Source organism: Falco biarmicus, chromosome 5 (genome assembly GCF_023638135.1).
Source record: "Falco biarmicus isolate bFalBia1 chromosome 5, bFalBia1.pri, whole genome shotgun sequence".
In the NCBI taxonomy this organism is placed as follows: Eukaryota; Metazoa; Chordata; class Aves; order Falconiformes; family Falconidae; genus Falco; species Falco biarmicus.
Window position 1 is genome coordinate 47,019,109 of NC_079292.1, and position 26,725 is coordinate 47,045,833.

At 36.0% G+C, this 26,725-nt stretch overlaps 1 protein-coding gene across 4 annotated transcripts in view; it reads left to right on the forward strand.

Moving 5' to 3' along the window:
* Positions 1–26,725, forward strand: part of CDK17 (cyclin dependent kinase 17) — a 96,793-nt gene that overhangs the window by 19,051 nt on the left and 51,017 nt on the right. For 2 of the 4 annotated variants that reach the window (XM_056341754.1, XM_056341755.1), the window contains exons 2-3: positions 19,299–19,447; positions 23,991–24,029. In XM_056341754.1, the coding sequence (XP_056197729.1) occupies positions 19,330–19,447; positions 23,991–24,029 (157 nt within the window). In that variant the 5' untranslated portion in view covers positions 19,299–19,329. Of the gene's footprint in view, positions 1–19,298; positions 19,448–23,990; positions 24,030–26,725 lie in introns of those variants that run through there. The other 2 variants (XM_056341757.1, XM_056341758.1) reach the window with 2 other exon arrangements.

The window sequence follows — 26,725 nt, forward strand, 5'->3', positions numbered from 1 at the left end:
ATTGCTGACACTTTATTCCACTGAACGAGAAAATTACTTGCAACTTCTTGCCTTTAGACCAAGCCTTCTTTTTTTCTATATCTGGAAGGTCAGGTAATTGGTTTTCAGGAAGTCACTTTTGCCTTTCTTCTTCTTCCTTTCTTTAATAGCTTGATTATTTTGCCTGTTCTTTAGACAGCAGGTGTCCACAAGCACAATAACTGTTTGCATTAATTGGCTTTCATACTGTCTAATGGCAAGAATGAGATATAAGTTCATATAGAAAAGGCAAATAATACTCATGAAAAACAGAGAGGGAGGAAAAAGAAATGTATTTTCAAGTGTGAAGAGTATGAAGTTGATTGGTTTAGATTCAGATGACTCCTAAGATTTTTAAGGTTAGGGTGTAATGTTAATATATTTGTGTTGATTCTCCAGTCAATATGATAGATAAGTGTTGATTCTTGGAGATCAGTACTTGGGGCAAATATTTTGATGGTTGATGAAGAAATTGACTCAGTATTTCAGATTTGCTATTGATGTGCAAATTACGGAGTTTAGCCAGAAAAGCTAAAGCAAATGTGATCTTTATTTTTCAAAGGACATGATTGTGTATATCTTTGTTGTGGTCACTGTTCATTTCATCAGCTTTTCTTTGCAATAACTTACTTGACTCAAGTTTGGGAACTTCAGAAAAATGATCTGATTTCTTACATATTTCTTACCTATCCTGAAAAGGATAGGATTTCCTATGGAATTCACTCATCATCTCTCAACATTAAAAATAGATCTGTGAAATTCTTGATTTTTTTTTTTTTTTTTTTGCAATATCTCATTGTAAACATGCAATGCTGGATATTTTCATTTCTAATAAAAGCTGTAGCTAAAGTTTAAACAAACTTTAGCCTAGCTTAAAAGTGGAAATTTTAAAAATCAATGCTAGAAGAGGGGAAAAAACCAGTACTAAAAGTATTTGTCAAGATTTTAGCCTTATAGGAGGTCAATTCTCGTGCTTTCAGTAGAAGTCTTAGTCACAAATTAGTATTTTTGTTCTGTAGTTTTCAAGTCTTCATTATAGCTTCGCTTACTTGGCTGTATCTTATTTCTTCACATGCAGAAAGGTTACCTTCGGCAGCGCAGGAGAACTTAATGTCTTGCATATCTACTGCAGTCAGGAATAAGCTGTGACACAGAAGGAAGAGTGAACTAAAGAGCAGAAATTCACATTAATGTACACTTACATAAGGAGAATATTTTTAAACTATGCTGGCCTAGTGGTGTGGATTTTGTAAAGGCACTTTCATATGGTCCTGTAAATGCAAGCAGTTAAAAACCAAGATGGTCTTATCTTGAGCATGAAACTTTTGATTCTATAGAGATCATGGAGGGTTAAGAGACTAAATCCATTGTCAGTGCTCTTTCTTACTTTGCTTGAAAGGTTTGAGGGTTATTTACTGGGGGTTTTTGTTGTTTATACTTCAGAGCCGCATTCAACTTGCGTGCAGTTTGCAAGAGCTTTCACATTTTCCTTTATTAATGCTTTCATAACAAAAAAAAAAAGGGGGGGGTGGGGAGGAGAGAGAAAGATGGACACACACAAAAAAATCCCACTACCTTTAAGGCATATTCTAGATTCTGAAAATGCTTTTCTGAACGATGTCCACCATAATGGAATCTGGATCAGGCCAGAAGCAACTATAAGATGCATTTACTTCCTTCCATTGTTAGAATAGCAAGATGTGAGCTTCTAAATCTGGCTTTAATATTTGATTATACTATTACATAAGATAAAATAATCATAGATTAGATAATGGACAAGAGGATGGAAAAACTAATTCTAAAACCACATTTCGTATGTTATGCTTTGTTGTCAGGCTTTTAGTTGAATATGTAGCAAGGTAAACTGTAGGGGAAATTGCCAGGAAAAACAGGTATGTTTTTGTAGTATTGACTTCCCGACCACTTTATATTGTTCCTTGTTTGATTTTGATGCATAACTGTTCTGCACATGTTTCATGTTTCAACTCTTTGAAGACTTTTTATCCCAGCACTGAATCTCAATTTGTCTGTTGCATGACTTAAATGATCTCTCCAGAGAACTCAATATTACTAAGTACATTTGTCCAGAGCAAATCCTTCACTGAAGATTAGTATATAGGTGTATTGTTCACATGATTCTCTTTCCAGATGGAAGTTATGATTTTTTTTGTCATGTTAATATTTTTCTTAATTGTATCCATTTGGGGCAAAATGGTGAGACTGTTTACTTTCAGGGATGAAAGCATCAACTAGCTGGTCAATGGAAGTGTCTGTATGGCTATATATTTTTTTCATTCTATTAGATATCTGTTGTTTAGCCTCTTACACATAGTCAAATACTGCAAACATTTTAAGTAACTGTGCCTTCAGTAATAATATGTTTATTCCCAAGTAGTCTTTTTTTTATCTCTTGCTGTTCAGTGAAGTTAAAACAGTTTTTAAAAAATGTGAAGCATTTAGAAAACCAGAAAAATCAACACTAGTCACCATATAGCCATTAACTATGGTCCTGTACTATAACTGTATAATTAATAACTTTAGTGTATTGCTTTTCATAGTAAAGAAGAGTCTTTTTTGCTTCCAAGAAATCAGCTCAGTCTTTAATATTTAGCCTTGAGGACTGTTATTTTACAGCTGTTAGTGTATTTATCTTATTTTAAGGATATAAAAAAGTTCAAACTAGTTGCAGGTTAGTAGTTTATTGTATTGGAAATTTTAGTTGTAATTTCTTCAAAGCCAGATATGAACATACAAAATTCAGAGATGCTTCAATGCAAAGTATCAAATCTTCCTGTCAGATTGGCTGAGTCACATATTTTGCTCAAATTTTAAAGCTATTTCAAATTTAAGAAACTGCTATGCAGGGTACAAGACAATTAGAAATAACAGAACACTTTACTATTTTTACTTGAATAGCTTCAGCTGCATGACATTTAAATTGGCTATCTAGGCTAAGGGGCTGAACATGGATGGCAGAGTAATGGCTGGCTAGCGATGTACTTCATAGCTGAAAGGACCGCTCTAATTTTATAGGCAAGGATATAAACTTTTAAAAACAGTTTAGAAAAACTGATTATTTTTTTCCAGAGCAAGCTCATTAAGAGAGGTAGAATACATGGTATTAAAACTGAGTAACTTTTAAGTGGTTTGCCTTTGCTTTTTAAAATGTATCAGATTTAATAAAAATAGTAAATTTTTTTGCAGCACACATTGAAAATGTTAGCTAGACCATGCAACTAAGAAATTTGCGTATGGCTCTGTTTCTTATTATGTGTAAGAATCATTTGTTTTTATGCTAACATCCTCACATAAATCCCAGCATGTGTCTTCTGCTGTTTCTGAAAAGGAAATAATTTGTTGTTGGTTTACTTGAAGGGAATGAGTTACAATTAATTCTGTTAAAGAGCCATTTGGAATATTACCTTATTTCTGAATAAAACTCAATTCCTTTCTGGGTTTTGAGGACTTTTAATAAAACTTTTCGTAGATTTGGTTCTTCAGTTTCTCATGGCCAGACTTCCGGTTTCATCACACTTTTGTCTTCTGCCTTCTTTGAGGGTGGGATGAATGAATAGAGTACCAAAATAGAGCTTGCATAGTTTATGTCTCTGAGGAATTAGATCAATTTCTGTTGTATAAGTAGGCATCGTTCCTTTGGCTAAATGCTCAAATAATCTTTAGATAGTAACACTACATCAACTTATGGCTTCCTGTGTATGGTAAATGAAGCCAGCAACCTTTGAAGCTTTGGAGATCTTGTGTCTCATTCCCTTTTAAAGATTAAAACCTGTCATAGGCACTTAAGGGTTCACTAACTGGATGTGGCAAGTTATTAACATATTTGTGGTAGAGCAAAAGTGATGATAAATCTTCAACATGTCTTGCATTAATTTTATAAGAAGACTTCACAACTACAAACTAACCCAAACATTGTCCTTTACTTGTGTCCTTCTTGGGGGTCATTTCTAAAGGAACAATTCGAGACTAGATACTTTATAGATACCTGACTAATTTTGCGAAGTCACGTAAAAACTAGTAATCATGGCATTGAGTAAGGAGGAGAATGGTATCTTGACTGAATGCTTCAGTTCTTGCTCCTATGCAAGACAAAGCCTTAGTTTCAAGATGGTACTGTGGAAAAATTGGTGTAGTTCTTAAACTTCTTCCTTGAAAACACTTAAGAACTAGGAAGGTGAAAGTTTGGAAAACAGAAAATTTCCAATTTTACTATAAACCTTCCTGAGCTCATGTAAATTTTGGAAAACTTCTATTCATAAATGAAACTTAAAGCAAGCCATTCAGTCTCTGAGGTGTTTTCATGTTGGCCTAATGGTTTTCCTGGAAGTGGATGGGAGTTTTAACATCTTCAGTGGGAATCAGGTCAATGATAGAAATTAAAAAAAGAATAATTACTAAATCAAGTAAAGATGGAAAAGATTTCTTTAAACAAAATGCAAAGTAGAAATGTTAATCTGTAATTGTACTGCTTGTAACACTTGTTTCTGTGATGCCTGCACTAGGGCACTGTAGGGTTTTTTGGTTGCTGCTTTACTCTGGAAATCTGTTTGTACAACTAGTTTTATGTGGGCTCCTGTACCTCAGATTACAGCTTCACCTCTAGCAAAAACGGATTTGTTCATTACTCTCACTGCAGGATCACCCATCAGTGCAAACTTGATTCACGTCAAGTGTAAACAAATAATAATGCTCCTGTTGACTTGATCAGAACATGCAACAATGCTGCTTTTCAGCTTTGTGGTGGCTGTGGTGTGACAGCTGATCCTCTGTTCAGTGTAAGTTTGGAACAGAATTGCACTTATAATGTGTTTTAAACAGATTTGTACAGAGAAGCTGGAGAGCTCTGGTGCTTTGCATTGTGTGAGTGTGGGTTTTTGATCCAGTAATCAGGCAGCCTAATACCTGGTTTACTGTCTTGAGATGTAGCTAAGTTTCTTGTCATAATTTTCCCTTTTTATTGGTGACAGAACATGCTGCATACAGCTTACTTCAGTCCTTCCCCTTGCTTCTTTTCAGTACCTTGTGAGTGTCCTGTCTGCTTTCTTTCTCCTCTTTTGTCATTTCATAGTGTGCATATGTCTGTCATTCATTACCCATTGCGCTTCCTTGCTCAAGCTTCATTCTCCAGTGGTTCTAGTATAGAAATATCAATGTATTTGTAGCTTTAAAAATGGCTTTGTTGTAACTTTTAAAATTGTAGATTCCAGAGTAACTTCCCTAACAAGAGCAAGCTTGTATGTACTGCTTCTGTTGTTTGCTCAGTCTTTTTGTAGTAGTCATTTAAATATTGGTGGGATGCTAACAATGAAAATAGCCAATACTTCTTCTTTTTCCCTAGGACTGTATGGTGATAGAACATAATTTTTCTTCAGTAGCTCATATGCTGTAGTGTAATTGAAGGCTGATAAGCTGAGCAGACAATTGAAGTAGCTTTTATATAAATCATAATGTGGACAGCAGAGTACAGGTTGAGCTGTTAAACAGTAATCATCACAATGAGGTTAGGCCTGTGTTTTGATCTTTATAACCTGTGCAATTCTTGTATGTTTACTTGGCTGCTTGCCACCCTCAAAGACTTCTGTATGAGATTTTGCTATCAGTTTCTCTTACATCTGTTTGGTTTCAGTAACAATATGCCAAGATTATATATATTTTTAGTTGTTACTTCTCTACAAATTGAAATGGATCTTTTTTAGCAACTGCTCTAATTCAACAAAGTCAATCTTGATTCTTAGAAACCACCTTTTGCTTTCATTAACTTGAGTATGGTTTATTTTTTGTGTAAAGCAAAAATGAATGTGCTTCTACTGCAATTTTAGACAGAAGGCACTTCATGCCTACCACGTTTGCTGCCATCGTCAAGTTTCTCCTACAGCTTTTTTTCTCAATAAAGTTAATGAATTCAGAAGGGAAATATTTCATAATCACATAACAGTTTGTATCTGTTTTTTCTTTCTTTGTGGTTAATAATTACATTTTGGACTCTGCTTCCAACAGCAGAGATAGCTAAGTTGTGAAGAACCAAAGCTGTACTGGTTTCTGAAACAATTTTGTAAACTTTCATCATCTTACGATGTTACGACATTGTTTTAGTTCTGTGGTGAGGTCAGTTATCTACCTTTAGGTTTTCATAATTCAGTTGATGTCCTGAGCTCTTCATCATGTTTATGCATGCAACCAGGTAAAGGAAGGAGGAGAGTGTCAACATGTAGTCCTCCTTTGACATGGAATCTTGACAGTTTATGGTCACCATAGCATTATAATGAAAGGAGAACCTGAACTGCTGAGGCAGTGAAGATTATCTAGAAGAGCTAGGAAATTGTCAGATTACGTCAGAAGTGCTTGTTTAAATATCCTGGTAAAAATTCCTTTAAAAAATGTTCCTTACGATATCTGGTAGGAACATACTTGGATCAGATACTGATACTGGAGGAATGATGTTGTCTCACTGACTGTGGGGAATAGAAGCTATGAATGTCCCAAAAGGCTGTTAGAGCAGTGAGGTGGTCTCAGTTGTTTGACAATTAAAAAAACCCACTTGAGCCCATGAGATAATTTCATTCAACTGATGCCTGCCTGTAGTATTTTTTTGAAGTGAAATACCTCAGATTTGCTCTCAATTCCAGTAAATTTAGTCAAAGGGTATGGCTTTTTCCAGTGACTCGTTCTGATGGAAGAAATGGTAGTGCCTACAGGATTACTGTTAGAGATAGCACCTCTATTACATGCACCATGTTGGTAAGAAGATGATGCGGGTTTGTTATCGTATATAAATATACAGTATGCCTTTAAGTGGGATACCAGCTAGACTGCAATCCAACAGTTTTTTTCATGTGATTAAAATCAGAAATGGCAGAAATGAGAATGCTTCTGAAGAGTTCAGCTGCAGGAAGCATGCACAGTTCAGTAGACATAAATAAATAACTTTGCTGTTTCTCTGTTGTATGGTTGCTGTAACCAGGCCTTCATTAAAACTACAGTTTCTTTGTTACTAGCAAAGTTTACTTACTGTTACTGAGCACAAACATGGAGTTCTCTGATTGTGTATGTGTATTTTCTCTCTATATGAAGTAAACCTATAGTTTACTACGTTAATTAGTAATAGTGGAAGCATCTGCCATTCTCATTTACCATTCAGCTTGATGAGAGGTTTCATTCTCAAGTCTTGTTATAAAGGTGTACTAAAAATAGAATCCAGGGAGATAAAAAATTAAAGCTCACTTCATGGCAACAGTCTAGCAGATTTTTATTCTGAAGTTTTCACCACAGTGTAAGAGTGAAATAATTCTATAAAGAGAATCTTAAAGGAGATTTTTGTAAAAAAGTTATTTGATAAAAAAAAACCCCAAACTTCTTTAAAAGCAAATGTTTGGTTTTCATAATAAAAACAATTTAACAGCTAGTTTTGTTTACTTCAAAGATAGATCTGTTTTGCAGGTGTTGTGCCAAAACTGCATTCAGGATGTATAACTTAAATTTCAGTGTGATAGTACTTGATTGTTTTGTGCTTTTACAAATTACTAATGAGTCATAGATGACTAGTCCATTTGAAGACGTTCTCTTGGGCTCCCTTTTATTGAACTGAAGTGTGTTTTAAAGAAAGCAAAGCTATAGATCTAAATTACAAGTACCACAAGTGAAAACTAGAAGCTTTTTGGGTGGTTTAATTTAATAGATCCTAGTTATCAAAAGGAAATAAACTGCAGCAGCAGGATTCTTCTGGTTACTCTTCAGCGTACTTGGATATGTTGAAAGGTAGCATACTTGGGTGGTAAAACAGACAGAAACTTCCTTTAGAATGTAGATAAGTTTATTTTAAAGAATATTTTGGCAAAAAGATACTGTTTTCCGTGGTTGTTGAACTTCTTAGTTCAAGAACAGCTCAATTACCTGACAAAGAAACAGTAGTTTGATGAAAGGACACTATATCCTCAAATTTTCAAGAAATAGGTTTCATCAATCAGTCAAAACACAACCTTTTACTCTTTGAGGAGACAGATGACATCAGTTGGGACTTTGCTGCCTTTCAACTTTTGAGATACATACTAGAGCAGGGTTTTCCATAGGAGATAAGAAACAAAGATCCAAATAGCTAGTGAGAAAAAAAATAATCAAAATTAATTACTAAGATAACATCTGTCACCCTTAAACTTTGCATACTAATTTTGAATGTTAATGCAGCATTAACCTGAATTCTAATATGTGTATCTTCATCTCAGCACACAGATTCCAGAAAGAAAAAAACATTATGGAAACCAAGTTACTGAAAGAATGTAATGCGAGAGGAAGGAAGGAGTTAGAGGAGCTTGGACAGCTCTTTTGCTGTAGAGGGGTAAGGGTCCCACATGTCCTTGAGCAATTCAGTTTGGCCTGTAGCAATAGGACAAGGGATAAGGGTTTTTAAACTAAAAGAAGGTAGACTGAGTAGCTTTAAGGAAGATTTTTTTTGTTTTGTTTTACATTGAGGATGTTGAAACCCTGGAACAGGTTGCCCAGAGATGTTGTAGGGATGTAGATGCCCCAGCCCTGAAAACATCCAAGGTCAGGTTTGACAGGGCATTCAGCAACCTGATGTAGTCAAAGATGTCCCTGTTCATTGCAGGTAGAGTTGGGTTGGACTTGGATGACCTGTAAAGTCCCCTTCCAACCCAATCCATTCTACTATTCCATTATTCGAACTCAGCTGGACTATTTTGAGGGTTATCTTACCTGGTACACTACATATATAGTAACAGTTAGGGCTTTTTTTTTTTTGGGGGGGGGGGGGGGGCTTTTTTTTTTTTTTCCTCTCTCTCCCCTGGAGTTTTACAGCAAAACTGCTTCAGTACTTCCTTAAGTGAAAAACTTATTTTCAACACAGATCTATATTAGGCTGTGATATTAAATGTTGCTGAAGTACGATTCTTTAGGGAATGTTGACTGTCTGTAGAGGCATTGATTTCCGTTCACCTTTTCATAAAATATTTTCTGTTTGTGAGAGAAATCTTCCAGTTTGGCAGCCTTATCCAGGTCGCTGGCAGCAGTAGCAATATCAGCCTCTGCAACAGGATGAAGATCCAGAATGGGAATTGGTTTGCTGTGGAAGGGGTTGGCCCACTGTTACACTGGTAGTCCTTTGCAGGATGAGCCTGCACAGGTGTTATGCTCTAACAGCAGAAGAATGATAGCGTTTGTGATTCAGAGGAAATTATTTTGCAAAGAAACATAAAATTTCACTTCTTTCTTCTGTCAGAGAAACAAAAGACAGCAAATGGGTCTGCCCAGCACAAATACATGTTGGGGGAACAGTGCTCTGCACATACTGTGTGATTTTGCTGCTGCTTTACAGAGATTTCATAATAAAATACGCAGCCATCCTTAGTCTGCCTTTAAGCTGTAGCTTGCAGGATCCTAGAGAAATTCTGCTTTGCCGTGTGTGTGCCTGCTTTTGTTGAAAGTATCAGTGTTGCCTGCCTGGTAATAGTCACAGTTATTTTACCTTTTCTATATTTAAAAAAATAATAATCTTGAGACTATTTGCCTTTAAGATTTTGTTTGCTAATTATTCATTTCTGGTTTAATGTTATTGAGTGACATTAATAGTCATTACTTTCCCAGGTTTCCTATATACCAATGCTGTCTTACTGATCTGTCACTCACAGACATATAGTTTTCCAATTATCTGGTTGCCATTTGTCTCCTCTTCACTGACTCTAGCTGACATTTGTCACTGTCTCAATTCTGTATCACCTGTTGTTGTTTTTTCTTAATCTTCCACTGATCTCTCTTCAAGGTCCAGAAAACTTGCTTGGATACCTTCAGGTAGAGAAGTGGTAATACTAAGAGAAGTTAGTGTAAAGTTTGAGTAGTGTCCTTTGATGTGCTAGGCAGTTTGCCCAGTCTGGGAGGGGAGTGGTCTCAGACTGATTAGCTGGAGTCGCCCAAATTACATATTTACAATTTAGTTGTTCTGCTTAGTTTTTTGGGAATTCTGCAGAATTCGGGAACCCTTGTCTGAATAGTCTCAGTTACCTGGAGGAAGAGCAATATGGAAGATTGTAAAAGACACACAGGGAAGAATTACCTGCACAGGCAACGAAAAGGAACATCCAGGGATACAGAAAGATCTCAGTCTCCAAATACGTTAGTCTGTATGCAGGGTTCTTGTTTTTGAGCCAACAGTGGCAGTTCCGACAGCTTGATGCATGGCAGTTGCCATATTTTGTATGTTTAAATGAAGATGTACTTTTTTTTTAAAAAAAAAAAAAAAATAAATATTTTTTTCTCCTGCTCCTTGAAAGTACCCCGAAAAATACGTTTTGTGAGGCTTGGCAGGATGACTTAATTTGGGAGTGGGATGTTGCTGCAGAAGTACAGGGACAGAAAAAGAATGATATGCATATGGTTATTTTGCGGCAGGAGTTGTGATGACCTGAACCTGTTGCAGAGAATGAAAGCACTTGGCTGAATTGTTTTATCTGATATCCAGTTGTTCTTGTTTTCCCATGTCATCTTTCCTTAACAGCATTTGTTGTTGTCCTTTATTTTGTTCACAGACTGCATTCATTTCAGATACCATTTTTTGTTTAGCTAGACTAAATAAGCTTAAGGCAAAAATCTGCAGGTTTTCAGGCTACTCTTCTGCTGCGCAACAGTTATATCACAGTGGCTGCAGTGAGGACAGTCTTGCATTTGATGTGCAGCAGTGATCAGTGCTCTGCTTCTGTGGAGGTATTAGATTGGCTTAAGCAGGCTTAGGCTTTGTCTTGTAGGGCATATTGCCACCACCTTTTTGTTGCTAACATAAGTATTTGCAAAGCCACTTGGCAAACATATGTCAAAACTCTTACTTCTTTCCCAGGTTGTCAGCTATCTAATCATTTGCATTAGGTATAGTCTCTTTGTGATGTGTTTAGTATCCTTGGCAATGGATGCTGAAATGATCCATGTGTGCATATCCAGTTGACGATTAAATGGCAACGTTAACACTTCAGACAGATGTAGCAACATTTGTCTAAATGTTCTAACAGAACAAATTGGTCCCATGCTAGGACATCTTGACTGATATGTAAAAATTGATACAGCAGAAAAAAATGCAGTTTACATAATTGTATGGAGATTTTCTGCCTATGTGGAATCTCTGAAGTTGTATCAGTTACAGGATTGGAAAAGGGAAGAAAAGACAATAATTAGTGACTTTTTTAAAAATACTGAATGAGAGTGATTTGTAAGTTTAGGTAAAAGACATTCATTAATTCAAACACATTTTTGAAACACAGTTCAAACTCTGTTTGTTGCAAGAACAGCTTTATTTTATGCCCCTTTGGAATTACCTTTAAAATATCTCAGTAGAGATAGTACGCGTACTCAGCCTGACTTTAAGAAACTTGTTTAGGCTGTTTTTCTGTCAGTAGTTTCTTAGCTGTAGCCAAGGTATTCCATCTCTCTGTTGCAGAAATAGAATTGTACCACAGCTTATTCTTGTCAGAAATCCCTAGAAAAATACAGAAGAGACTGATAAATATTATGCATTAAGTCTACAAAGAGTCTGTTTTATCGGGTTTTTTTCATCTTATGCTTTTCAGTGTAACAGATTTTAAATGTGGCCAGTTATTCTTAGCAAAGATATACATATATGTTGTCAGTACTGTAGAAAGTGATCCTATACCATGCTGCTTGTAGTGTCTCTTATTTGCGAATTGAAAATTCTTCCTGAGTTCCTGTATTGTGCTTTCTTCCAAAAAGTGAACAAAACAAACCCCTCAATTACTGTGAAACAGCTTTGATTCTCTTGCTTTTTTTTTGTCTTCTGCATGTGCATAGAAGTGTAAGAGAAATGCATTCAAAGCTGTCTGTTTTTTAAATCATTCCTGACTCTTTAATGTTACTTGTATGCACAGATGTGTATGCTTACAATAATAATGGAAGCATTTGGTATTACTTTTGCCTTGTAGGTTTTAATGTAAGGCCTTTCTCTGTGCATTACTCAGTGGGGTTTTTCTTGTGTTCACACTATACAGAACGTGTATTGAGGTTCAGCAAGTAATGTGCCCAAAAATTTGACATTTGGCGGAAGAACAGTGAGCTGTAAATTTACCAATATACAGTGATTGCACCAATTAACCACAGAAAATTATTTTTTTATGGTCTTCATTCTGCTGCAGTTTTAATCATTACAAGACTTTTTTCCTGGGTTGAACTCTTATAGCTCTGACATGATGGTTAATTTCAGGCAAGCCATGATAAGGTTTCCTCAACAGCTTCCCTAGTGCAGTTAATTTCTGTTTTAAGAGAAGAAGGCCAAAAGAAGGGTTTTTAAATTTTGTTTAGAAACTTGTGCCGCTGTTCTTTGTTTATCCAGATCAGAAGAGTCTTTATTTTTTCTCTTGGTTTATATTGCTATGGTATATTTGTTGTGTCTCTTGGTGCTTGATTCAAGAATATCAAAGTAAGTTGAAAGCTTTTCATTGCTTTAGGTCTTGAGTTGTAAATATAACATTTTTGCAAGCACAAGAAGAAGCAAATGTTGAAAACTCTGGTCATGGAAGTTCAGGTGCCCACAGGACAGGTGGTACTGAGCTGATAGCTACTGGAGGTTGGAGAGAAGGTTCTTCAGTATCAATTTCTTTGATTTGGTTTCTGAATCATGGCAGGGGAAGCAAGCTTTAGTTTTTCAAAGTCCGTGCTTTTTATTGACCAGATTGCTCAGGCTTGCAAAAGATTGCAGATGCTTCAGTCTTAGAACGAACATTGTCTTCTTGAGCGTAGAAGAGGTTTTCTGCTAAGTTTTCTTCCAAAGACTGGCTCATTTGCAAAACTAAGGAAGTTTGGTCCTAGAAGTGATGACTGCAACATTGCATATCTGTCACTAAAATAATCTCAGTTTAGGGAGCAGCAAGCTTTGTGTGCACAATGTACTACTTTTTTTTTTAGATGTTTTTTCTGAAAGCTGTAGTAAGGCTTTGTGCTTATTAATCAAAGCTCATAAAATTACAGACATTGCTTTTTGTTTCTAGTGCTTATTATGTCTTTTGAGATGGAAAGTTCCATGGCTTATCGGTAGTATACTTACTACATTCATGTAACCTTCTGATTTTTGCCTTGCCCTTCAAGACAAAAAAGGCTTTCAGTTTATGAGTTTGACAGCAAATGCAAGAAACTTTGCCAGTCAGCTCATTTGTTGGCTTAAATGTCAGCCAATTTAACCAGACTTACACTGTGTTTTTTCAGTTGGCTGCTGAGAGAACAGAACCTTTGATAATTAATGTGAAACTATTCGTCAGTACAATCTATGTAATCTAGGGAGATCTATCAAATAGAATGTGTCTCTTGGTTTTTCTGTTTGATATTGCTTGTATCTATATGGGGTAGAATATGTGTGTACATTTTAAGAGTGTAAACTTGCTATGATTACCTAAGTAAAACTTTGAGTCCGAAAGAAGGAAGATAAGCATAGGATATGAAAAAAGTACTGCAAGATTTGACCCTTTTGGCAGATTTGTTGGTTTTCTTTCTTTCAAGTTCTGTACCAGTAATACGGTTAAATATTCCTGTGGTAATGAGCAATATATTTTTTTACTTAAAAGACAATTTAAAAAGAACCACCATCTTTTGATTTCTGTCCTTTGTTACTCTTTAAAGGCAAAGGGATTGGAGGGGTGAAGATAAGAAAAAGTATTCACAATCTAAATTAAATTAGGACAGGCTAATTGCCACATATTTCCTCTGTTTTGCAGAGGTTCTTCCAGTTGATCTAGTTCAGGAGCTGAATATAGGTGCTCTTATTTCACTTCAGGAGGAGCCTCTTTGCCTGTATTAACTAGTTAAACTAGCCTTGGATAGGAAGTTAACGTTTGTGAATACCTTTCTGCCTCCAGTTGTCAGTAATTGGTTATGAATCTATAAATACATAAAAAGGGGCTTCACCTCAAAAGTTTAATTCCATGTTGAATACTGTTTTATTCATAAGGAAAAGTCTGTGAGGGTCCTTTTGCCCTTTTTTGGCTGGGACATCAAACTAGGCTGTGATATTTGACTTCACAATTATTTTTCTTCATTGGTAACAAAGGCCTTGTTTGTCAGGTGTCACTTATATCTGTACAGTGTCAGTTCTTTGACCTAATGCAGCATAAAAGGTAATAACTTTTTAAGTAGTTCTGTTCCTGACACTAGAGTCTAGTTGACCAGGGTCATGTTTGTAAAGACTGAGTGTGAAAAACTGCAGTAGAAAATTTTTTCACTGATATGAGTAAATGTGAGTTGAGACAAATACAAAGAACAGATGCAATGAGTAAGGTGCTATGTTTGTAATCCATTCTTGTGGAGTAGAATTGTAATTGTAAGGAAGTGCATCTGTATTAGATATGAATCTTACGAGTGCTCAAACTGGTGGTTTATGATCTTAGGTAAAATGTCTATATATTTCTCATTAATTAATAGTTTGCTCTATGTTTGATGTACAACATATGTGATCCATAGCTTTTTTTCTCCTTAATTCAGGTAGATTGAGAACAGCTTAATAAACACTATGGAAAGTTGGTTTTCTTTTTAGATTAAGGGGACAATATCCTTGACAGGTGTTTCCTGTTTCTGTTTTTAATTAATATGGTTTGCAGTAATCTAAGCTTTTCAGACCTCTCTTTCTGACACAAGCTTGGATTATCATGTTCAGAAATACTTTCAAGTCAGATGCGTATAAGGTTATTAATGCAGCCAAACAAATAAGTGGTGCATAGTTTATTACACGCTTGAAAATATTTTAACAGATCTGTAACTGGTGTAATTAAAATGCTAGTGGAAAGTTAAATTAGTATCTGTTCAGACTTGAATTATACAGTGAATGATACCATGAACTTTGAGAATCATTAACAACTGTAATGCTGAGGACCATATGAAAGAGAATTTCATGGTTCTTGTATTTCTTGTTTCTAATTGTGTGGACTGGTTGTATTTTTCAGTCAATAATACTTCATTTTTCCATCTTAGATCCTAAAAATGTAAACCTCTTGACAGAATCTTCAGATCTCTTCAAAGCTTTGCCACAGTATACCCTTTTGCAAGTTTTTTTACTCATCTTCACAGAGTTTGGTCAACTGCTGTGTAAATGTAGCTGTTTGGTTGTAGCGATTTTATGAACTCAGGTGGAGTGTCCTCTGTGTGTTTGCACCTCCTCCTGTCGTAGGAGTTCATATGGAGTGCTGTTACCTGCTTTCTTTGATGTCTTATGCCTGTGGCTTTAGTTTGTTAACCCATCTGTAAGGGCCATGCTGTGCCCATGTGCTGCTGTTAATGTAGGGTTTCTGTTCCTGTCCTTAGCTCCTGCTTCAGCTGTCCTCTTCAGATAATGAGTTTTTCAGAACAAGAACTGCCTTTAGATGTTTGGAAAACACCTACCATGTTGTAAAGCAGCTCATAAAAACAGTCAAATAGCAACTTCAGTATGTATCTAAGTGGAAAAGTAATTTTAAAACTCTTAATCTCTCTGTAGATGCGTCTTAATGCAATATAACTTCTGGAAACCGAAGAGTCAGCACTTGATCTGATCCAAAGCTTATTGAAGTTGAAGCACAGGTTCCCTTTGATCTCAGAGGGCTTCGTATCAGCAAAATCTTAGTGAGCTTTTGGTATTTGTGACCCTCCTGAAATAAGCTGGCTAAAATTTAAGCTATCAAATAACTTCACTGCTTTTGAAAATTTTAGGTGAATTTGTTTTAACTTACAAGGATTAAGTACGCAGCATATGATGATTGTGTATAAAGACCTTATGCATTCGTTTTTTTCACATTCAGGGTACCAAGGGTCTGGGAGCTTGGAGGGAGTGGTGGGTCTTTTTTGAGAATTCTGTTCATTTGCATTATAAGGCCTGTGATTTTTGGTGAACAGATCAGTGCAGAATCTAGTTGAGTTATTGCTTTGAAATCAGTATGCTTCAGTGTCTACTTGTTTATATATCCAGGGTGTTGTGAACATCTGTGTTTGCTAAATGAGAATTGCTGTAGTACAAGTGTTGTGGAAAGGATTGGTCTGATATAGAGAAAGGGAGCCAGAACCCACTTGTTTGAATCTCATCTTACCTGGATGATTTGAAAACTGTGGAGTTTGTTTTCAGAACTGTATTATAGAGATCACTTTTAAAGGACATTATGAGTGAAGTGGGAGTTTAAGACTATTGAAGCAAACTTAAGCTAATGACAATGCATGTTGGAAAATAATCTCCTGCAGGTTTTAAAGAGAAAAGCATATACGCAAGGTAAATTTCAGCTTTGTTTTCAAAGATTAACTTGTGTTGCTTTTAAAGACGAAAGTACCAACTTTTCAGTTAGACTGGAGATTGATTGTAAGAAGTAGCAGTTCCTTTAATACATTGTCGTTTCCTTCATTTTGTATCAGTATAAGGATTGAACAAGTATTTCTCTGCCAGCTTTTCTGAGTTTATCAGATTGCTTGTCCTCATTCTGTCTGCAGAAGACTAGAATTTCCATTAGTTGTGTTCAAATGTATGCATCTATCTTCCATGACATCTAACATACTTGATTTGGGTATGACTTATTCAGAGTAGATAAATTTATAGAATAAAATATTCAGGCCCTGGGCTTTTTTCTAAAACTCAAAAATAAAAACAACAGTGTATTCTTCTCACAATTATTACGAACTTGGGGGAACATCAGGAGTCTTACTGCATCTAATCATAGTCACTAGATGTGTATTACCAACAAAGTAATTCCATTTTGCTTTTAAATTAGATTTACTGTTAAATACAAAAAGAGGTATGTATGTTTGAGGACTGGTGAAAATGAATATCAGACGATTTCCCTTCAATTTTGTTAAACTGAACTAAAATTTACTTTTCTGTGAAATTGCTGTAATTTCAGAGAACCAGTTCTAGTTTTGCATAGTATATATCATATTTTCAAAGCTCTGTTCACTGAGATCTTCTCAAAGTACCAAGAGTTAGCAGGTTCTTCAACTTTGGCCAGAAGTGATGATAAAGAAGTAGAAAAGGTAGGATGTTTCCAAGTGCTAGGTAGTGGTCACTCCTTCTTTTCTTTTTCTTTTCTTTTTTTTTTTTTAAATATATGCATTCTTCACGCATCTGAATTAGCAAGAATACTGATGCTTTAAGAGAGGAAAATTTGGGTTTGTATCAGTGAGCAACTTTTCCTTTAAAAAAAACTGCATTACATTTCAATAGAAAGAAGCATTCGCTCACAGCTTCAGATTTAGAAAGTCTCTTGGATTTTCTAACCTATATGTCTGTTAATTTCTGTGTAATATTCTGCAGCATTAGACCTTCTTTTTGATTAAAAAATTGTGTAGGCTTAAGTATTTGCAAGATCAAAACCCAGGAACAGCCTGTTTCTATATGAAGGCATCTGTTTTTTCAGTTGCTGCCCAAGTGGAAAATTGGAAAGAAATTGTGCTCTCAGGTAGCTTTAGGGCATTGCATAGCTAAAAATTGCATATGTCCTTTTTGAAAATAATGTATGTAGGAAGATGCAGGTTTTGGAGCACACTGTAGGAGAATTGGGTTAAACCACATATAAAGGATGTGTCCTTCCAATTTTTTAAAAAACCCTAAATTTTTAACATAGGCCATTGTTTTGGAAAAGTTAAAATAAAGGTAGAAATAAAGCAGTTTCAAGTAAGATCTTTAAAGCAGGTCCTGAACAGGAAAAGTAAATGTTCCCATTGGAGAATGTTCTCTGAACACAGTTTCTTAACAATAAGAATATCCTGCTTTTGAGAGAGCGCGCAAAATTATTCATGCTAAGGCGTGGCTCTATTGCATATACAGTAACACATTAAGAGGGCAGATTAGAAACTGCTGGCTTAACTGTATCTCTAGCAGTTATATTTTTATTTCCTACATACTTGTACCTGGTGTCTGACTAGTTCTGCTTATAGTAGCTGGGGTTGTCTAAGGTGTTACCCTGTTTTGTAACCCACCCCTTTCCCCTTGGATGCAGCTGCTGCTTTGCAGTGATTGTACTATTCACCTCAAAGTTTGGGGTCAGATCCCAGAGGTGTTCTTTTATCTATCCTTATGTCTTACTTACTGTCCTGTGCAAACTGGTCTTGTGATGGTTTATAGTCTATGTATGCATTCCTCTGCCACAAACAACCACTTCCAACTTGTTGCACCAACTTGTTCTCCTTTTTATTACGTAGCATCTAAACAAAGAGTAAGCTGTACAGTTGAAACATATATACTCAAAGGGACAATGTAAAAAAAAATCATATTCACAATTTGATATTAAATGTAGATCTTTAACATACTACTTCTTGCTTTTCTTTGCTTAAAGGAGGACATTGAGGAAAATGTGATTTTGTGTGTGTGTGTGTGTGTGAATTATGCATTCTTGAGTGCAAAGAGGATGATGCAGGAAAAATATATGAGCAGCTCGGATTTAAAAGTATGCTGTGCTTGTGTTTGACACTGCCTATATGATTCTTGGAGGCTATGAGCAGATGAATAAGTCATTGTGAAGTAACATCTACGGTGAATTGTCCATATGGAGTAACGAAGGACAGAATTGTGCTTCTTGTTGTGTAAGGGCAAACATATGGCGCACTGCAAAGTTCACTTACCAGCTTAGACTTGTGGCAGCATGTTTATTGGCGTGGACCTTTGTTGTTAATGCTTGTTTGCTTACCGCTTTCCATGGAGAAAGTGCCTCCTGCTTTGTTCCCAGTTTTTAGTCTTACTGCCTGACTGTAGAGAAACATCCTTTTTAGCTGCTGTTATCAGCCCCTGTTTCCCTAGGTGGGATCGGGTTTGAGAATTGCTTTTGTGTTTAAGGCTTTTGGTGTTGTCCCCTTCCTCCTTTTGTGAAAAGGGCAAAATACGGAGAGAAGTTCAGTAATTTCTCATCCATAAACAAACAGTGAAAGAGGGGTCCCAGCCGCCACACCACCAAACCAGTGGGTTTGGTGAAAGAGGCTGCAGAGGAGGCAACAGAATGTACACTCATCACGTTATCAGATGACTGTTTTATTATTGGATTGTAAAATTAGTGATCAAATTAGCTGTTTTGGGTTTGGGGTTTTTTTGGAAAACAAAGATTTTCTTTTTCCCTAGCAGAAATAAAAATTGCAAAAATGTATGAGCACCTACCTCTCCAGACATTCTTCTTCAGTCCAGTAATCTTGTTTTAAGGACAGCTTGCATATTGACTAAATTTGCTGTAAGCCTTCCTGCATTTTTATGTGAGGTAATTAAATTTCATTTTCTGATTAACTGATTTTTGTCCCACTTTTTGCTCTTTAATCTTTTTTTTTTTTAGGCTTCCTTAAGCCAGACTTAATATCGATAGAATGAAAAAGTTTAAAAGGAGACTTTCCTTAACCTTGCGTGGAAGCCAGACCATTGATGAATCACTGTCTGAGCTAGCAGAACAAATGACAATTGAAGAAAACAGCAGCAAAGATAACGGTAAGCATATCTTTCACTTTCAGAAAATTTAAGTATTTTGTCGGCTCCCAGTCCAGTGAGCATTGTTGGGTTTTATTCCACTTTTCACAATTGCATGGACTTCCTCACTAACCTTTTGTTTTGATTTATTTTACATTTGGCTACCCTAGTTCTTTCAACAGGTTCATATGTTGATAAAAATTGGTTTGCTTTGATATGGAACTGTTATGAAGCTATTTGTCAAAAGTTACCTAAATCAATATTTAAATGTGGTGTGCTGCAAGGATGGTAGATGCTCGTTCAGTAAACCAACCCATTAGTTTATTAATTTAGTGGGTCTCACATCAACTTCATATGGCTTCAAATTCAGCTTTTTTCTCAAAAATCATTATTTGGTAATATAATTGACAATAATTACTTATTAGAAATAAAACTGTTTACTTTATCCTTAGTGATGTAGTGCACTAGTCTGAGAATTCTGTCACCTCTTCATGTCTTTGAATAGTACTTCAGCAGTATGAAGGTGACTGGAAACATTCAGGATAACCAGCTTGCCTGTATATTCTTATGCAAGTCTTTGGCTGATCCCATAAATACATTGGCTGCTGTAAAGTCCACATTAATGATAGATACTGCTTTTGAATGCAATCTGTGGTAATAATGACTGGAAGAGATTTTGTTGCTTTGTTCTGTTTCCTGGGCTGTGGCATTTAAGTCTTATTTCATGTTCAGTGCTGATTAGTGTTACTTCTTGCTCTGCTGATATCTAAGGTTTTGTCAAGTATCAAGGGATCTGAATATTTTTTTTCTTCCCCCCACTTCAGACCAATAAATGATCCTGAATTTTCCCACTGGAAACTGACAGGGCTGGGAAGTTTGAGCAGAAGTAGAGGAATTGGAATTTGCCCTACAGACTTCAAAAACCCTATCCAAGATTTATTGCATACCAAGCTTTTGAAAGCTGAATTCACCTTTGGCAAAACAAAGCTATTAATATTTTTCTTTTTTACCCTTAATTTCTGGTATATTCATTGCTATTGTCCTGTCTTCATCATGGGCTTTACCCAGTAGTTTAGAAAACAATGTTTATTACAACTTTTTATGTGTTGATACAACAGGTCTACCCTGAAACAGTAATTGCAGTATTTTTGCACTGATACTTGGAGACACTGAGCAGTTGTCACACGTGGTTTCACTTGTATTAGCCTTTGTTACTGATGCATATTGTGTTTGGACCTGTATATACTTCTGACAAATTGATTTCATTATGCAAAAAAATGCTAAGAATATTACTTTCACACTGGGAAATGAGCATGAAAAATCATCACCAGCATCAGTGAATGTAGTGAACTAGGTTGCTGAATAGATTCAGTTGAAAATTGGATCCTGGAAGAATAAAAAATTTTTACTTTAAATTGGACCATGTTCTGGGTGCCAGCTCAAGGGACAGAGGACACAATAGCTTGTTTACAGAAGCATAAGCTTATGCTATCTTAAACCATGTATGAATCTATTTGCAGTTTGTAATATTTATCTGAGAATTATCGCAAATAGCAATACTTACATGTCTTCTGCATGCTTGTTGCCAAACTTTGTCAAACTTCTCAGTAGATACTTAAAGTGATAAAGATACAAGTCAAGAAAATGTTTTTAATTAAAAATTCATTATTAAGCTTTTAATGCTCCTTTTATTTTGTTTTTCACGTTATTTCGTTGGCCAAAAGGAAGCTTATATGCTAACACTGTGTGATACAATACTTGCTATGTTTGCAGCTGCAAAATTCAGTTGATTCCTGAGTAAAATCTTTGGATACATAGAGGCATTGTTGATCCTCTTGAAAGAAGAAGAATAGTAAACTGTACTTTTGGTATGCGTGATCTTTAACTCACAATTTTATGTCATTTAAGAGTTTTATTGACATTTGCTTCCTTTTTCTGATACTTCTAGAATGCTGGTACTAGTATCTGTCCTATCTTTGATCTTGCAGAGATGAACAGGATACTACTATGTGGGGTTTTGTTTTCCTTTATTTTTCTTTTCTTTTCCTTTCCAACCCTACTTTTCTTAGAAAGTAGGGTTGGAAAATGCTTCTTACACTAGCTAGTCCTGCTTTTCTAAAGGAAGCTCTAACTTTCTCATAGATCAAGATACTTTGGAAGGAATAGTTTTCAGAGAGACTGTAGGAATTGGGGTTTGGGCAACAACAATTGCTGGAAAAAACAGTCAGGAAATGAGTTCTCCCTTTTGATGAAATACAAGTTTGGTAGAGAACATAGCTTGGAAAAAAATCCTTCAGTGGATGTTATTTTGAAAAGTTGCTCACAAAGGAGTGCTAAAATGAGAAAAGTTTGCTTTTGCACCTTACAAAACCAGAGTGCTAAGAAGCCTGTACTAACTGTCAATATCCAGCTGGGACACATGAGAGGATGTAGTTTCTATGAAGTGATAGCTGCGTTAAGACCTTGAGAGTGCATCTTGTACTGCGATGGTGTGATCTCAGAAGGCAGGAGTAACCATCTCTGTAGTTTTGCTTTTAAGAAGAATAAATAGCTCCTTTACCCTGTGGAACAAAGAAAAACAAATGTGCCCAGTTTGCAGGCTTTGGATCTGTTCTTAAAGGAACTTAAAAAGCAGTCTAGTAAATCAAAGGCAAGCCAGTATCTTGATCTACAGAGAATCAAAGTCAGGGATACAAAGTCTTCAGAAACTGGTTCTTCATGTGTGGTTTATTTTCAAGCATTATTGCTTCATGAACTTGAGAAATGAGGGTTGAAGGACATTGCAGCTGTTCTTCTCACGCCACAAGGCAATGATAGACCCTGAACACTGAAGGCCTTCACAGCAGAATTTGCTTCCATTGTTGTTGTCCCATTTTGTTCTTTATTATTTTTCTCTTCCTAGCAAATCACCCATCTTGTCTCCCGTCATTCCATTCTGATGGCTGTGTTCATTGAAGGGTATAATTTTATACTCACTAGCTTTTTTCCTTCCTGGAAAAATGGCTGTGTTACTGGACCATAGAGGTTGTAGAGGCTGCATCCATAGAAGACCACATCTATGCTGATCTGGGATCCATGCGCATCTCTACCTGATTTTTTACATAATATCCTGCAAAATCTTTTATTATGAAGTTCCAGTCCAGCACTGTGATTCCAGATTCCAACATGCACATAGTACCAGGGACTTTTCCTCATGGTGTCACCCTTTTGCAATAACCTGTCTTGTTCAACCCCCTGCCAAATGTTTACTCTCCCAGAACAACTGCCTCTGATTTCAAATAACTACTGCTCCAGTCCAGAGGTCCGCTTTGTCATAAGGTCCAGCTTCGATGGGTTGTTTGAAGACTTTTAAAGAACAGTACTCCTAATGTGGAAAAAGCTGTCCTATTTGTAGTTCACAGGCATAAAAATACATACGTAACTTTTGATTTCTTCAGAGTGCATTGATACCACTGAATCGGCTAACCTTTTGTGTGCTATCTCATTTCATACGCAGCCTCCTTCATTGTGTGATGTCAGTACAATCTCAGTGTGCAACACTCATCCAGCAGCAAAAAAATGGGATTAGCAAGGATCAACCCATATTGTTCAGTGCAGTAGCAGAGAGAGCTATTGCACTGAATGTAGAATAACCAACAGTTTTGGTTTGGGTTTTCTTTGGAACACCATCAAATTATTTAGTGACCAGAAACCTATATGTAATTAAATCAGCTTTACAAATTATGTTCATCATAATTGGCTTCTGGGTGAGGCAGCATCGCCAAAGCAGATGCATAAACCATAAATAGAGGGACCAGTGAAATGCCTGGTATACAGCTGAAGCCTTATGAAATGGGGACTGTATGAAGTATACTTTGGGCTAGTCTTTTATCTAAGTACAGAACCTTTTCATGGTCTCTAATGTTTTGACATGCAAAACTAATTAATTGGATTTTTTGTTTATTTATCATTCTGTCTTGATTGAAGCACACTAACAATGTGCCGTCTTGCTGTTTTAGTTCTAGGTTCTACCTTAATACATGTATTCAGACTAATACTAAAAATACTAAATGGTAATTTGTAGCAGTTGACCACTAAATTTGCTCCTGAAATTTTTTCCTTGCCAGTGACATACTAATGAAATTTGGCTAGAAGTAAAATCCAAATCATGCATATTTAAAGCCCGATTAACTGTAAAATTTATGCAAATACTTTAACTACATATGAATATGCTCTCTAATGAAAGCAAAAAATGTGGCTGTATTGTGTAATATTATACAATACATTATTGCAAACAGCAAGCATGCTTTTAAGAATAATTACAAGTTATGTTCAAAAATACATCCATCTCTCTTGCATTAATATATAAGTAACTTGGAAAGCCATTCTGTATTGTCAGTTTCTGTTTTTACATATAGATATATATGCACATACATACTAAATTAAAGCAAGTGAGATTCTTATAGAAATGGCTTCATTAATTTCTAGAATAATACTGATCTCCATTTGGTCTTTTTTAGCTCAGTGATGTGATCATAGGATCCCGTCTCACAAACACTTGCATAATTTTTTTGTAATTTTACAGGTGTGAGTAATAATGGAAGAATCAGCTACAGTAAAGTGCGTAAGTGTTTTTTAGGTTTAAGGCCTTAATGACTAGCTAATACTCTGATAAGAGGAATGAATGTTTATAAAAATTGACAAATTGCAATACTGTCTCAGAACATCCACATGTCTTTCTAGTTGTCATTTCATATCACTTTCAGTACAACTAAGAAACTCCCATTCCATCTGCTATGTGTGATTCCTTGAGTATGGAAGGAAAACTGTGTTACAATATATTTTTAAGACAGTGTTCTTGAACTGGAAATATGAACACAGAAATACTTACTGGTAATAAATAAATATAATTTCTTTGTTGATACTGGAAGAAAGTATCAATATAAAACAAAGGGGGGGGGGGGGCGGGGAGAATCCCCAGATGTGCTAGTGTTCATTCTAGTGCTACAGATTACTGCAAATAACTGGCAGCTGTCACAGCTAAATATTGAACCTTGTACTGTCCCTTATACAGTACCGATGTACCCTTTTGTGCTGTGGCATACATAAATTTTTATTATTATTTTTTGATGTGGTTTCTCCATCCCATGTAAACTGCACAGCATAGTGTTCTTTCTTCCCTTCTGATTTAATTTGTTCTTCCCACAAAACCTGGAGGTTCTATTCATGTATAGAAGTGCTTATAAATTTAAAATTCAGTGCCTGAAAGCATGCCGCAGAGGCCCATAGTCTTGGGCAGGGGTGTCCACTCGTAAGTGTTTTCCTTCACAGGCTGAACACAGGTTTGGCAGGAGAACATGATGTCTAGATGCAGAAGTGGACTGTGAATACACCAGATTTCTGCTAGTGTAGACTCACTGATGGATACATAGAGATTTGTTCTCACTGGAATTCAGATGGTCTTGTTAAGTGCATAAAAGTAAAATACATGTAACTATGTTTGGTTGGCAGTGTGGCCTTGCAGATGCTTGTGTTGGGACCTACAGGGTAGTTGTGTATGGGGATGCAAGGATGGAGGCTACAGATCCTTGTGGATTGGCTACAGTGCTGACTCACATTGATTTAAAATATACCTGAAACAGTGTTCTGAAGGATTTGGTGTAGTGTGATGCCTTCTGGAGTTAACGCTTTTTAAAGGGAAGATTAGTAATTGATGGTGTGTCATGCATATATGATTGGAGGTATGGGACTACCAGGCTTATGTTCCAATATGTGTTCTGATGACCAAAAGTACTATCTTGAGAATTAGCTTTTAAACAGTATGAAATACATAAATCTAAAAGGCAGGTTTTTGACTTTGAGTATATTTCATTTGATTGTGATCTTTGCCTTGGTACCTAGACTGAAGGTAAAACCTCATTGTCTGTGAACTCAACTCTGAAAGGCTTTTTGTAGTGTTTTTTAGATGCCTTGATCTCATTTTTTGCCATGTGTATTATCTCTGGGTTTTGTAGTTTAAACAGGCTCCTTGGAAAAATTTGTCCTTTTTGTTCCAAATAATAATAATGTCCTGTAATTTTTTTTTAATTATTACAGGGCCATTTTAATTATTGAGGTATTACTTCATTTCTGGGAGAAACTTGAAGATGGTGTTTCTTTAGGTTTCTGCTGGCTTATTTCTTTAAACATGCTACCAATATTTTTGTCCTTTGTTTTCCAAGATGAAGAAGGTTTGCTCTGGACATGACTGCTATATTCAAATGGATTAATGCTGAGCAATGGGAGGAATCCCTTGAGGTTCTGCAAGTTTTTAATATTGTAATACTTAAGAATTTGAAGGTTTAATCTTATTACTTAATGAATAAATACAGTTTTAAGTGGTATTGAGTCGTTGCTGTATTTTTAGAGTGACAGTGTTTTCCTGGAGTCCAAGGGAACAACCCCATAAAATAATGTATAAATATACAGTATTGTATACAGTGCTCCTCATGAAGCTCCCTGAGTACAGATACAGCAAAAGTATAGCTGCTTTGGGTTGTTTAAATATTTCTTCTATGGGAGCCATCACCTGTGATTTTACTGAGTGGGTCTGACAGCCTTACAGCGGTGTAATTAAATACTGTACAGTGCAGCATACCAGCTCTAAAATTTCAAAAATTCACCTGCTTACATTCTAAAATTTCTAAAGAAATAAAGGGCTTCTTGACAACAGCTTCCTCAGGAAAGAAGTTTGTTCAAAATATTTTGTATTGCAAGTCCAAAAAAAATCGGTCTTTATTGCCAACAGACATGTAAAAATTGAGTAATCGTTAATAGAGCATACATTCAGATTAGTTAAATGAATGTGTGGTAGATGATGCCAAAATATGATTAAGCTATACAACAGTAGCATTTGAGACAGTCAATGTAAATAATTTTAAAAGGTTATTGTGATGAATCACAAGCTTCATGAATGCAAGGCTGTTTAGAGAATGAATATTTAGTTTCATGTGTGTAGAGTTCTGACACTTCCCCATTCTCTATCAAAATGGAAAAGAAAAAAAATTTGAAACAAAAAGCCCAAGCAACCTTGGAAGGTGTCTGGAGCAAGGATGAGGTCAAAGTGGGTGGAAAAGAAAAAACTGCGTAGAGTTCTGCCCTGTAAAAAACAGTAGCTGATTCTGAGGGCGTTTAGTGAGATTTTGTTATAGTTGAGCTGGTCCAGTGTCGAGCTGCAGTTAAAAGTGGTGAATGAGGTTCTGCCTCCACCCTTATGTCAGCATCCATATGCTCTGCATGCCCTGTGATGATCTAGTTCAAATACCTAAATCAAAATTACAT